Source organism: Spea bombifrons, chromosome 5 (genome assembly GCF_027358695.1).
Source record: "Spea bombifrons isolate aSpeBom1 chromosome 5, aSpeBom1.2.pri, whole genome shotgun sequence".
NCBI lineage: Eukaryota > Metazoa > Chordata > Amphibia > Anura > Pelobatidae > Spea > Spea bombifrons.
Genome location: NC_071091.1, coordinates 62,926,537 through 62,941,771, shown reverse-complemented (window position 1 = coordinate 62,941,771; position 15,235 = coordinate 62,926,537). Strand labels below are relative to the sequence as shown.

General features: G+C 38.9%; 1 protein-coding gene across 1 annotated transcript; it reads left to right on the top strand.

Moving 5' to 3' along the window:
• The first annotated feature begins 3,925 nt into the window (after positions 1 to 3,925).
• On the top strand, positions 3,926 to 8,687 carry EEF1E1 (eukaryotic translation elongation factor 1 epsilon 1). The gene is made up of 4 exons (XM_053466287.1): positions 3,926 to 4,076; positions 5,272 to 5,472; positions 7,051 to 7,146; positions 7,808 to 8,687. Exons 1-4 carry the CDS (start codon positions 3,990 to 3,992, stop codon positions 7,946 to 7,948), a joined length of 525 nt encoding a protein of 174 aa, XP_053322262.1. The 5' UTR covers positions 3,926 to 3,989; the 3' UTR covers positions 7,949 to 8,687.
• Positions 8,688 to 15,235: the final 6,548 nt, after the last annotated feature.

Here is a 15,235-nt window from a genome sequence, read left to right as displayed (position 1 = left end):
ATAGCAGCCTATACATGCATTTACTTTGACAAAATCAATTTTTCAACTACTTCAACAAAACTCAACACTAGATACTTTAAACCAAAAATGAATATGTATACAGTTCTATCAAATTTCATAGATAACATCAGTAATAAGGCAAACACCTATGAAATTATTTTAACAGGGAAAGGGCAATTATAGTTATCTTTAGACATGTCGTTAATTCTTACAAATGTCCAAAAACTAGGAGGGACCCCAAGTAAACAAACAAAAATGAAGCAAAGAGCTCAGATTTTTCCTTTTTTTCACTCTCATTCTCTCTCAATATCTCTCTACCTTCTCCGCCTGACCTGTCCTCCTGGAGCGCTTCAATAACAGGGCCGAGACTTGGTGCGCACCTCAGGGACAACCTCACCACAATTGATGGGAAAAAGTCCAAAAAATGAAAGGACCAAGGCAGAGGGGGGCTGGGGATTAGCCCTCATCAAGATGGAGTAACCTTTTCTCTACTCAGGCTTAGGTGGTTCCTAGTGAACCACAAAGCGTCCTTAACGCAACACATTATACCAGGCTTCTTCAACAGCACCATACAGAGTGTTTGAGCTCATTTTCCAGGGATCCCAGTAAAGCTAGTGCAAAGCATACTGCTAGAATAAATGCAGCGAGGTCTCCTCTGCTACACTGTACTATGGACAGTATCTGCACAACACCCTAGCATGCATGAATGTCATTAGGGGAGACCTTCCAGAATGGCCATCCATGCCATGCCTTTGTATCTATTGCTTGATGCTACATTGATCCAAAAACTCTCTGCTATGATATCAGACATATGTTTCAATCATCATGGTCTTCATCAGTGAGATGTTAATCTTGTCTTAGATTTAAGACAGCTTCGTGCCTATCCCATGCATGTTTAAATTCATTAACTGTATTAACCTCTACCACCTCTGATGGGAGGCAGTTCCATTTATCTACCTCCCTCTTGGTAAAGTACAACTTCATTATATTACATCTAAACCTCTGACCGACTAGCTTTAGTTTATGATCTATTGTTCTAACAATGATCATCCTTTGAAATAAACTTACCCCCTGTATTTTGTTAAATCCCTTTGAGTATTTAAATGTTTCTTTCAGAACTTGGAAAATGCGGGTAAGCACAGTTGCCTGTGGAAAGTGGGGTTTTTTTTGCTCACATGTGCTATTACAGAAGGGGGAAAAAACGCCATCAAGATTTTAACCCCTTAATGACAAAGCCCGTACATGCACGGGCTTGCAGTGCAACGTGATAACGACAAAGCCCGTACATGTACTGGCTGCCTTTAAACAGCTGCAGCGTTTTCGCCACGATCAGCAGCTTTGCAGCATCCACTGAAGCCTCACAAGCAGGGGCGTACCTAGAGTATTTGCACCTGGGGTGGATCCTGTATGTGGCACCCCCACACACAAACACTTTAAAACTGCATAGCTTCTATCGTTATATACTGGCGCAGACATTGAAGGTGGTACAGCATTACTGTTATCATTATATACTGAGGCAGACATTGACGGTGGTACAGCATAACACCTACCACTATATACTGAGGCAGACATTGACGGTGGTACAGCATTGCGCCTATCACTATATACTGAGACAGACATTGATGGGGGTACAGCATAACACCTAACACTATATATTGAGGCAGACGTTGACGGTGGTACAGTGTAATCCCTATCTCTATACATTGAGCCAGACACTGATAATAGTGCAGCATAACTCCTATCACTATATACTAACCCAAACATTGATGTGGTGTAGGCCTACCACATCATTGTCTGTCTTAGGGATTCACCGAAACGAAAATTGGACTGAAACCGAAAATCCAGCATTTACCTGTCCGAAACAAAATATGACCCCCCACCATAAAAAAATCTCACACTTTTATTTAAAGTAAGTAACACAGCAAAATAGGACAAAAAAATTCAATAAGAATATTAATATGATTGTTTACAGCAATCACATTCCTATCATGCCCAGGCATACCCAGATTCCAGCATGTACTAGCTGACTTGGCATGATAGGAGTGTGATTGCTGTTAGCAATCATATATATATATATATATATATATATATATATATATATATATATTGTTATTATTATTGTTCACATGTGAACTCAGCACTGGAGGCATAGAATCAGACATACAAATCCCGTATTTGCATGTATACAATAATAATGTATGGAAACGTAGCAAGAGATAAAACTACAGGCATAGATGATAGGTTGCACAACCCAAAGCCAGCTCTGGCATCCACACTGCCCACATAGAACCTGACCAGCACCCAGATTACACACATAGGATTTACCATCTTTGTCCTCAAACAGCCTAGCATGAGTCAACTTTGTCCCCAAACAGCCCGGCCTGTGCCATCTTTGTCCCATAAACACCCTGCCTGTGTCATCTTGGTCCCCAAGGCTCAAACATCCTGCTTGTGCCATCTTTGCCTTTCCACAAATCAATTATAAATCTATCATACACACTAACACTTTAACAGTCACTTACTAATTCACATTTTCATTCACATAATTAATTCACAGAATCATTTATTCTCTCTCATTCACAGAAATTTACACATTCATTAATGCATTCTCACAAACTCATTAATTATCTCCCTCATTCAGACAATTCATCCACACATTCATTCTCTCACTCGTTCTCACTATCTACCTTTCCCCCTTTTCTACCCCTCCTCACTATCTACCCCCTATCTACCCCCCTCCTCACTATCTACCCCCTCCCTCCTCACTAGCTACCCCCTCTCCTCACTATCTACCCCCTCCCTCCTCACTATCTACCCTCTCCCCCTTTGTAGTTAAAGGTTTTGGACTTACCATCCAGAAGTCCTGCGGTGGGAGCACAACGCCTCCGTCTTCCTGCTGATGTCACATTTCGGCGCTCAGCATAGGCCTCGCGAAGGAGACTGAGGGGCGCCGAGCGGTTGCTAGGCGCTCCTCTCTCTCCTCCGTGTAAAAAAAAAAAAAAAAGTGACGAGGCTGCCGGGGATCCGGGACATGTGGTCATCCTAGCCCGTGGCACCCCCCAGATGAGCGGCACCCGGGGCGGACTGCCTCCCGCTAGGTACGCTACTGCTCACAAGTGAGGCTGACCGTGGATCCGGGGAGGAAAGCCCTCCCCGGAAGAAAAATGGAAGAAGCAGTGCCCGGCTAAAACAGCTTAGGAAGCGATCGGAATCGCTTCCTAAGCATAAACTGTGTTGCTGACATGCATCATATTAAAAAAAGTTTAGAGAAAGATAAACCCCTAGTGGGTACAAAATAAAAAGTGCAGTAAGCAAAAAAGGTGTTTGGATGTTTCCTTTTATGATGTCATGGTGACATCACTGGCATCTTGATTATGTTTTAAAAATTAATATATAACTATATTTTAACAATAACATTAAAATTGACAATATAGAAATACATGTTAAGAGAACACATTGGTACAGCAGGTGAAGAGAGCCTATTGGGTATATCATCTACATATATACATTAATATTAAATATGTAATACATATTATGTAACACATTAATACATATTTTAATTGAATAAAGCCGTCACTCAATGTACAGTGTAGACAAACGATATTGTGGCGAGGGTACAAATTTTTATCAATACAGATCTCATAACAAATCATGGATCATTTTCCTCAAACACAGGGCCATGGAGCGGTTCAGCGCCCCCATACCACAAGGTGTCCTGAAAATGAAGAACCACTGAGCAGTGAGCACTGTGGGCAGCGATCAGAGGTATCAACCATTCCATGCGTACGGTATTCACTATTCTCGAACGTATAGTTTACACAATCTACGTTACGCCTCCATCGCATCTACCGATGCAGGCTGATCTGCGCATGACTACGTCTCTTCTTCCTCCAATCGCCTGTTCAAGTGTGTCTGAATGGGCGGAACTACGACGTTTGTGTGGATTGAGGTTGGTTGGCGACGCGTGTCTTTGTGTTTTGCCAACCAAGATGGCGGTGGAGGAGCTGGGAGCTTTGGAGAAATGCCTGGGACTGAAGGGAGGAAAATACAGCAGCAAAGCTCAGGGTGGTAGCCAGGTGAGACGGCTGGGATACAAATATGTTTCTGAAACATAAACCAGAGAGCTGTGAGGATGATTAGTACAACGGTGTCAATGTTGTTGGTCCATATACAGCAGCTGTAACAATGAAAGAGTATAGGAGACGGCTCTGATTTCAACGTATATATTATGTACCCCACTGCCTATTGCATTCGGCATTCTTTATTATTGTGTGTGTATGTATATCTGTATATATATATATATATATATATATATAATAATGTGAGTGTGGCCGTAGGATGTATTTATAGCATGCACATGTGCGGATGACTGCTAGTACTGCTGGTTGTAACCCTTGCATCATCCTCTCCTCTTCCGCTTATGATTCACTTCCCTTTTAATGGGAGAGAGCTGCTTCATGGGATACACTAATGCTATGAATAGCGAATGAATCAATGAAATATAAAGCCACCGTGTGGATTATATTATGGAACCCTCCTATAAATCTGGGGCTTTGTCATGTGACCTTTCTTAACCTATTGTCCTTGTGGGATCATGTAAAAGATTACAGATTTTATGGTCTGCTCTGCAGAGCTTGCACTCCATTTCAAGTAGGCTAGACTTCTGTTGTCTGACTGTGACAGGTGGTGTGTCACACATCTGTGACTTTAAAGTCAAGTGGGCCAGTGTTATAAAGGAGGACATAAAACCAATCCTTTATACAGACCACTTAGTCCTGTCCAACACAGGTTCACCAAAGGGGATTACGTAGGGAGCATAGAAAGGATCCAGTTGCAATTTGAACCCTGCATAACCTCCCTGATACTCGTAAGATCCCAACTGGTCATTGAACAGCATGTTAAACATTATGGAAGCAAAAATCTTTGATAAGACTTTCAGTCTTATTAAATGTTCTGTAAATTGTGACACACTAAAATACTAAAAATATGTACTGCTCTGTGAAATATGATGGTGCTATATAAATCAGTAAATAACTGCATTTCAGTAAACCTATTATATTTGCTTTAAATTAACGTAATGCCACAGGACAGCAGTGAATCTCAAGCAACCCTGCAGCATGCATTTTTTTTAAATACGTTTTCTTCATTAAATGGGAAATTACTTCCCCTGTTCTAAATATTTTTACACAAATTGCAGACGATTGCTTTACTGCATTTTCTTTAACAGTTATCTTTTTTCTTTTCTTTTTTTTTGTTCCATCTCATACTTAGGTTCCTGTGCTTCAAACCAACAAAGGCCCCAGCCTAGCAGGTCTTGCTACCATTGCATCCTATCTAGTGAAAGAAGCGAAGAAAGAGGAACTCCTAGGGGCTTCCGTGGAGGACAAAGCAATTGTGCAACAGTGGTTAGAGTACCGAATCACACGCATTGACAGAATAGCCTCTAAAGAAGATGTCAGAAACATATTGAAGGTTAGTTTGTGTGTATTTAGATAGAATTCCTGGTTTGAATATGTCACCCTTCACTTTACAAAGTTGGCAGGATGAATAGGGATAGTGTAATTATTCTTATTATTTATTGTTTTATATAGCACCATCAAATTCTGTAGCGCTTACTGGGACATATAAGTAATGTAAATGCAAACTTATTCATTAGAATAATACAATATTTAAATTTTATTTGTTGTTTTGTGTAGCTTAAGTATTAGCTTAGCCTGCATGAACTGGCTCACAATAAATGTAAATGCCCGATATGATTACCCCACTAAGAGGGTCCTTTATGCACTATGACCTTTATGTGCATTTGCTTTAGGGTATAAGTAAGTTATACTTTAGCCCTTACCTTATTATACTAAACACATACACACACAGTAACAAAGTTACACACATATTATTAATGACACACTGTCATACTAACACGTACACATACACTAAAATACTTACACACATACTAACATGCTTACACACACAGTAAGATATTTTTAAGTATACTAACAAACACAGAGTAATATAAATTGCACACGTAATTTTATGCCTTGGCACCAGGAAGCGGTTTCCTGTAACCACGGCGACCTGGCACGCGGGGTTTGTTGAGCCCTGCCTTGGCCTTTAAAAAACCCAAAATGGCACAAATTCATGCACATAGAGAAAGACAGGCATAGGTGAAAGTGGACAACGCTTCCACGTGTGAAAATAGATGTACAGCCAGAATAATGTGCATTTTGTGTTTTATGCAATAATTAACCTTTCATTTCATATAAATAGCATGAATCGTTTGGCCATTGTCGCTTTTCACTACAGTCATTTGTGTAATAAAAGCATGCTGCGTATCATGCAAACCCTGCTTTCGGCATCACAAATTATTTCATAAACTGGTTTATTAATGGGGGTTTCTATACATTAATAATGTCTTACTTTAAATAATTTGTAATAAACCTTCTCTGTCAAGTCTTTACAAGGTAAAAAAGCAGAATGGTGAGATAATGGAGTTCAAAATATATCAGCAAGCGATGCTGCTGGGCAGCTAGCCTGGAATTTAGAATATAATATTAATACAAATAAATTCTGTCATCCCGTGTGCATTTTCAGTAGACATGTATAAATAACCCCTGTGCATACTTGCTCGTATTTCTAATACGTGTCATGAAGTAATGCAGCTTGAATTTTGCTTGAAGGTTAGGATTTTCTGGTTTATTTGGTTAAAATTATTTATTTGTTTCTATAATAGTGTCGTTTTTTTCCCCTTGATTCATACTTTTTTCAGGGAATGCTTAATGTAAGATAATAAAAATAAGTGGATTTCTCGTATGCATTACATTTAGGAAACAGGGAAGGTTAATATAAATTACCTTTTAATCGCATAGCTTGGATTAGCAATGCATCCAACAATATGCGTTTTTATATTTTAATCATCTTGGTTCATTATGTATGTTTTCAGTGTTTCGAGGCAAAGTTCTAAATGAGGACCGCTCTTAATTAATATGGGCTGCTACGTAAAATATAGCTTTACAGATTATTTATAATTGTTCTATAATGTCATTTTCCTTTTAGGATCTCAACGCGTATCTGGAAGACAAGGTATACCTGGCTGGGAATATCCTCACCTTGGCTGACATCTTAACTTATTATGGCCTGCACCATGTAATTGTGAGTATATTTTTCAGTATACGCAAACACTTTTCTAATTGCAAGACCTCTACAAAAACCAAGGGATTACTTGTTTCAGAAGTCCTTTGCTTTCTCTAAAGTAGGCAACATGAACAAGTACATCAAACTGCTGAAGCTGTGTAAAATCACAAGGTTTTGGTAAACCTGAATTGATGTACTATAGAAATCAATTTATTAAAAGAAAAGAGAAGAAAAAAAGAATAGCTTACACTTGTATTACCTAATTTGACAACTACTTCATGATTTTATACCACTCTTGATCATACCAACCATGTAATGTGTATTTGGTAATAATAATTAATATTTATATGGTGTCAAGATTGCCGTTGCTTTGGACAGTAACATACATAAAAGCTATGTGCCCTTCATATGAGATCTTAAAATTTATTGCCACCCTACTACCATTATGCCTTCAACAGACTGCTCCAATAAAATGTGCTGATTGAGGTTCTAATTTATATAAAGCCATATTTTTAACACATTTTGTTTGCTGTAGCAGCAATAGATATTGTTCAGTACTCCTGTACATCTGTTGAAATTGTATTATCTGATTCTTCCATTTTTATAAGCATGAAATAATAAATGTTTATGTATTCTTGGTAATAACTAAGTGCTTAATGTTTGTATTTTTTTTTTCCAGGCTGATCTTTCAATTCAGGAGAAAGAGACCTACATTAATGTTTCTCGCTGGTTCAGTCACATTCAGCGTTATCCAGGAGTACGACAGCACCTTCCAAGCCTGGTCTTCATTAAGAATAGAATCTACACAAATATTCATTAGGTGGATGAAGCTGTGAAATGCTTTTTTGGTTTTAATGTATTTACAGTAGTCTCACCAGTTCGGGAAGTGGATATTCCACCCCTGAAGATTTTCCAGTTCCCACCAGTCTTTGTGCACATCTTCGTCACAAAATCCAGAGATCCAATTTACTTTTTAATTTTATTTATTCAAATTGTTCTAAGTTCCAAAATGTCACAGTTGGCTACCATGTCATCTTTGGTTAGCAGGTGATTAAATGAGGAGATATATTTTTTTTAAAGACTGTTCAAAGGAGACAAAGAGGTAATTTTTTCCCTTAATTTTCTGTATGACACTGTGCTTGTAACAAGAAGGACCATAGACAGTGATGTATGTACCCTCTAAATTGTCAATTTTTTCTCTAAGAAGCAAAAAAAGACTTTTTTAATGATAATTTCAAACTTATTTGTGGCATTTATGACCAGGTCAGTGTTGCTATTTCATCACCGTCAGCAGAACCGATGACGGTAACTGCCTTTGTGCCATTCTAACGCAACAGACATTATCAATATAAGATCAATATGAACAGTGTGAATTTCTCTGACAAGTACTGCATTTTCATTCATATATCCTTTTAGTTATCTGTCGATTTCTGCCTCTTTACTCCACAGCTATTTACTTTGGAAGACCTGCTGAATTTTTTGTTCTGTTTATGTTTTTTTTTTTAAAAGATTGAAGATTTGTTGGGTTGGAAAATAATAAAACACGCAAAAATAGTTAATAGGAGAGATGTGTCGTTATTGGCGACCTACCGCATATTAATAGCCTTCACAGAATTGAGACAATGGAGTTGATTCACTAAAAAGAGTAAAAAAAAAAAAAAAATCATTACGAAGAGCAAACACTGGCTGGTTTCTCCAGTTATAAGTCTGAACTGGCCCTGCATGGTGCATACTAATGAGCGATGAGGTGTCAAAATCTGACTGATTCAACAATACCATATACAGAGAGAAAACAGTCTGTTACTGCAGCAGAAGCTTATTGGGATGAACCTAAACTCTTCCTTTAGTGAATATACCAAATTGTTTGCACTGAATGTGCAGATTGTCTATATTTTTTATTGACAGCCAGTGAATGCAGAAACAGTACTAGTCCCACAGCCCTAATGCAATGAGGAGAACTGGAATAATAAGGGTTCGTGGCAGACTATAACCAATGAGGTATATTGCCCAGTAATAGCGAATACCTAATGTTTTGTATGCCTTCCTAATCGGATGAGAATGAAAAGCGTATGCCTCTCTATTGCGTGGCTTACGCATATTACATCCCCTACTGGCATTCAATGGCAAAGGGCTTTCTGTCTCTGTAGGTCTGTTTTTTGTGTTGCTTCTTGAGGGTAGAGACAAACTGGATTACTACACCCACACAAGATCCCCCAATATAAAACTGCCTGCTGTTGCACATGAGCTTGAACAAAGCATCTACACGATTAAACAACATTGATCAGCTGCCGCCCGGACTCTGTTATTTTAGGGTTATCTTTTACAAGTTTTGAAAACTCTAAAATTACATATAAAATCCATACATTACATACAAAAAGGATTAAGAACAACTCAAAAAGTAATGGATGAGTTTTAACTCTCTTGTGCCATTACAAGGGCAGTCCAAAACTGAAACGTGAGGCAAATTTCCATTGCACGGGGGAACCAACAAACCAAGAGGTACGTTTAAGCCAGGGGTTCTCAAACTGCGGCCCTCCAGCTGCTGCAGGACTACATCTCCCATAATGCTCCTTCAGCTAAGGGGCTGGCTGAGGAGTATGGGAGATGTAGTCCTGCAGCAGCTGGAGGGCCGCAGTTTGAGAACCCCTGGTTTAAGCCTTCATGAGCCTGTGGGGTGTGGTTGGTATCCCTCGATGCAGAAGTGAGCAAGGAGGTCCACATCTGGGCTCAACTTTACACTTGGGGTGGACTCTAATAGATCCCTGAAGTGCAAAGCCATTGAACAACAAATTGGGTCATGTTTACAGAAAGAAATTTAGAGAAACAAATGTAGAGCCCAATGGAAAGTTTCTGCTGATGATTCATATTTAATATGATTTTTTTTTCCATTTGTGTCTGTGTTTAAGGAGTTGTGAACTCCTGACTGTGCTAGGTTGTCAGCTATTTGTGAGATGTGATTTTTAAGTATAATAAGTCCTATATTTTATTTACTAACTGCATACATTTTCTGCATTATAGTTTGGGAATTTTAATGGTGAATATACCTGTTAACAGTGCTGTAAAGAATGATGGCAGTCTATAAATCGATAAATAGAACTGAGCCATAATTCTAGTAAAATACTTTCTGTGAATGGGAACTTGTAGGGAGGATTTAAACATGAATGGGATAGGCATGTGGCTATTCTGAATTAAGGACGAAACCAAGGACTGATTTAGGTTTGAGTCTTCTCTCAAATTCTATGTTTTCAAGTATCCCCAAGATGCAAAAGACGTAATGTAAGAAAACGGAAATGGGGGGAAAAAAACAGCAAAATACTCGTAGTTACTATTTTTCATCTCAGGTTTATTTTAGTCAATTTAATTTATTGTTTTTGTTGATGAGTGCTGGGCAAAAGTTGACACTTTTTCCTTTAACAGATGGCATTTAGTTTCCATGTAATAAAGCTAGAAGTGACTACATGACCCAGCAAATATAACATTCACTTTTGCATTTCATGCTAAGTTTCAGTTTGTGGCTTAACTTTTGTCTCTGGTGACCAATGTTTTTTTTCAAATACATTATTAGACAATCTGTCTGTTGTCTAAATGTTTCACCCTTTGTGAGCATAGGAACATGCCTGTATGTTTGTCATTCCTGTTGTATGCCTGATTTACTGATGCTGTATTATACTATTCTTCAGGTGCAGAATATGTTTTATAGCAGGAGCACTGGGGCTAATACAGGATCGTATATTTGTGTATTGTACAAAGCCTTTGGATAGACAGATAACCTATTCCTGCTTCACAATGTGGATTTATTACACTTACCCTGTGCAATTAAACTGAAGCTCAAGGGCTCTGCACAACTATACAGAAGATTAGATTAAAAATGTCTCTGGGAGCATTACTTGTTGCCACGCTTATTGTCTTGCAGGCTTATCACTGCGTAACTTTCTACAGTTCTTACAAAATCTAGGTGTGGAGGAAACTAGCATTTGTTCAATGATTCTTATTGTCTGAAGGATTCCCCTTTTGTCTCTCTGTGCCATGGCTATTAAGGATAATCTTCATCTATTAAACCTCTTCTTTATATGTGGAACTAAATCTCTAAAGCATTTCCACTCTTATGAGCTAATTTGACAGCTCATTGGGGATGTCTATTCCACTTCAAACAGACAGGACCCCTGGGGCTAGCCAGCTGTATTGTGGATTCCACAGACTTGGCTCGTTGTTCCTGCTGGGTGTCATCTGTCTTCTTAGACTTGCGATAGATAATTTTTGTCTTCCTTGACATCATCTGCCTGAGCAGTTCCTGCCTGCCAGGCCTGTCTGTCCAGGTTGAGCATCAAGCACAGTAGCCATACGGATAATCTAAAAAGGCACCATTGCAAACACTGCAGCCTGAGGCCTGCTCTGACCAAGATCAGCATCACAACCCAACAACTTCTAGCTATCATGACTACAGCACTCATCTCCCATCATGGATGCTGCCCATGGACTAATTCTGCACACACAACTTACATATCCATCCGCCTCCCCCAGTTCCTAGTAATGGCTGTCATACTACTTTCCTATCCCCAGGAATAAGACTGCCTCAACAGGTTTGGGTCTCCGTGCCTGTTGCTGGCATTTCACTTGGATTTTCGCCAGCTGGATAAACCATTCCTTTAGTGGATTACTGTTGGTTGGCAGCCTGTGGGCAAAATGACAGGCCTCTGCTACCCAAGCCGAGGCTGCTAACAGGCAGAGAGCAGCAAATACTAACAGCAAGTGGCACTGTGAGTCTCCCATTTCTAGTGCACTGTCCCGGGTAAAAAAAAGAAATGACATATTATTTACTATGCTTTTCAAGAGAAATGCACAATGAAGGCATGTGCTGATCCCCATGCTCACAGCCAACATTTCCATTTCTTTAAGAATTGTGGGTGAAATGCAACAACTTTTCAGGTTCTACCAACTGTCTAACCTTTACACCCAACTTTAATCTGGCTTCTATTCGCTCACCAACTACTGCCCTCTAAAAAGTATGCAAAGGCCGCAAGAATATCGAAGAGCATGAACCTTCTACTGGAGCAATGTTTGCAGGACTTGATACTGTTGATCTCAGTAACTCTTGCCTAATACCTTATAGAGTCAAGAATACCAAATCAGTCAGTGAACTGGATTTACTGCTACCTTTCAGACATAGGTCAATGACCTGCCTAGCTTCTGCAGTCTTACAGTGAAAAATAAGTGCTAAATTGTTACAAAGTACTCAGTGACTCAGCTCCCAGGGCATCCAGTCTTATAACATGCACTAATCGCTCAACCACACATACACATTTTGAATATGTAATTCCTACAGTATTTAATTAAACAACTAGGTTCTATTAAGCTTAGCTAGCTGTAAAAATGTGGCCAGATCCCCTTGATGTTTCATAAAAGACAAGTACAACCTTTTCACATTTATGTTAAACCCTTTACATTGTCCTAATATCTTCAACTATTTTGCATACATATGTGAGTAGTAACGTGTCATATGTATAAAATGTAATAAATGATAACGATGATACATTAATAACTGCCTCTTACTGCGAGCATTCCAAGGATTATTTTTGTAATTTTGTAAATTACATAGGTAACAACTTGTGCAAAAAAGTCTATAGTATGGTTACTTAAAATCATATATTATTTTTTATTTATACATTTTCAATAAATGTTTTGCTGGTACAAAAGAAAGTCACGATTGCGGGTACAGAAGAAACACATTTGCACTAAGAAGCATTGTGTACAGCAAGAATGAAGACATCAGTCCTGGATCACAAACCACCGCCCCCCGCCCGAATATGTTAGATAATAATGCTCTCTGTATTTCCAACCTGCCCAAAACAAATTGGGAAATATTAGCTCTTGCTTTTTTACAAAGGAACAACACAGAACATATTCCAAGTACATATTCCAAGAACATATTCACCGCAAAGTATTAACAATTGTTGCCTGAGAAAGTGTGCCCATGACCTATTTGATAATGCCAGTAACATATAAACTGATGGGAACCTATGCAACAAAATATATAAAGCCCCTTATGCTTTGTATAGGTCATCAGATCATAGATATTTATCCACGAAGGTCCTTTTCTTAAGTTTTGTAGTCTCGTCCTCTCTATGTACCACCGGTAGACAATAAAGCTTTTTATCAAAAATGAGTTTCCTGTTAGATCTGAGGTGGAGGCTGGACATGTAGTACTTGAATACCATACTGTGTGGTATGCTGGAAGGCTATCTTGACTTTTGCCTTCAAATCATCATCTAAAGTGATCATATATGCTGTCCACCTCATTTATGGGTATTTTTCTTCTTGGCCAGACTGGTCTCCACTCAGTCCATTGTAAAGAGGTAGCAGTAATCTTATGAATTACTGTTTGGTCCTTTTTTACTAAACTAGAATTACTCATAACCTAAAATAGAGCTGTCTGTATGCTACCTCGATCCAAAATAACTGAATAGGGTGACACTGTCAAAAGCCCTCAGGGGTATGACGCTTGGGGGAAGTGCTATCAGTGTGTAGACCCACATAGTATTGTTGCTTTGGATAAAGACATACCCCATTTCCCATTTCCTCTCTCATGTAGTTCAGGTATAAGGAATAAGACATACAAACCATGGTACTAATAAATAACACATGGAAACATGACATTGCAGGTATAGATCAAATGAAAATCATATGTAAACCCAGCATTGAAGGGTGAGGGGCTTTAGGCACATAGGTATTTTCCTGTGACAATTCTAGACTCACTAATGAAGTTACAGACAGCTCTAGAATTTTAGGAGCAACAGCAAAAAGAATTATTATACGCAAACCAGGGGACAACACGTATCCAAAGGACGTGAAGCCACCTCACTGATAAAAAAAAGTTTTATGGTCTAACTTCATACAATCAATTTGACCAATAACATGGGTAAAAAAGCAAACAACAGTCAAGGTAGGTAGCTAATATTATATACATTCTAAGCACTTTTATTAAACAAAAGATGATTGGATTGACGATGTAGGACGAAATGTGGTATGTTTTATATGCACTAGTGCTTTATTGTCGATATTAAGAAATAACTCACTTCTTTATATCAGTGCGGCTATGATTTTTATACAACATGGAATATACAAGCAGATGTTCAGTTTCAAGCCTGAAACTCATGCCTGCCTGCCACAATGCATTACTAATTAGAATAGAATACAGTTCATCCATACATCTGCCTCCAGGGGATAAAATCTGTCCATCCATTAATATCTTGCATAGGTTATCCATATGGAATATGCTCTTTAAAATCTAGCATGTAAAATCCTAGCCTTTATACCATAATAAAATGGATATTTTAATCCTGTTTAGAAGGTAAAATTTATAGTTTTAATGTACTGAAAACTACAACCTGCCAACCACATTACTGATGTGCAAAGTCAGTTCTTTGTAGACGTATGCATTCGGATTAGTACAAATTTTGCCAATTTCGTTGATTCGTGCGAATGTCCAAAAATGAGACTCCGGATTGGAGGCACAGCTCCCGTGGTATCACTAATTTGTGGAAATACTCTAAGGAGCCAAAATACTGCAGATGGAGGGGCAGAAACATTTCTCTTTCTTCACAGATCCGTTTGTAATATTCTGTCCTCACGGAGTACTTCCTCAAAGGGGTGGAGTCATTGCGTGCCGCACAGGGACAGCCTTTCCCCTGTTCCTCCAATCCGGAAGAGGGCGTGCAGGGAGGGTCCGCCCTTTTGCGGAAATGCTCCGGGAGGCCTGGTTATCCGAGCTTATACAAGAGAGAAGGGGATGAAGAAAGAACACAGAAGAACAAGAAGAAGGGCCGCAGAAAAGGAGCCAGGTTCACGGAAACGATCCACTGAGAAGGTAGGGAGACATTGAGAGAGAACGTGAGAGAAAGTGAGAGTGTGTGGAAACCAATTTTGTTTCAGAATGGAAAAAGTCACCCTAATTTCATCCAAACCAAAAGGGCAGGAAAAAAAATTGTTCAAATCATTTATGGTGCGTTTACACAAGTCTAGTTCTCTGTACACCATTACTGATCACAGCCAATGTTCTACAACCATTGAAGGAAGAACATGAGCATATGTTTTTTTTTTCCTAAAACAC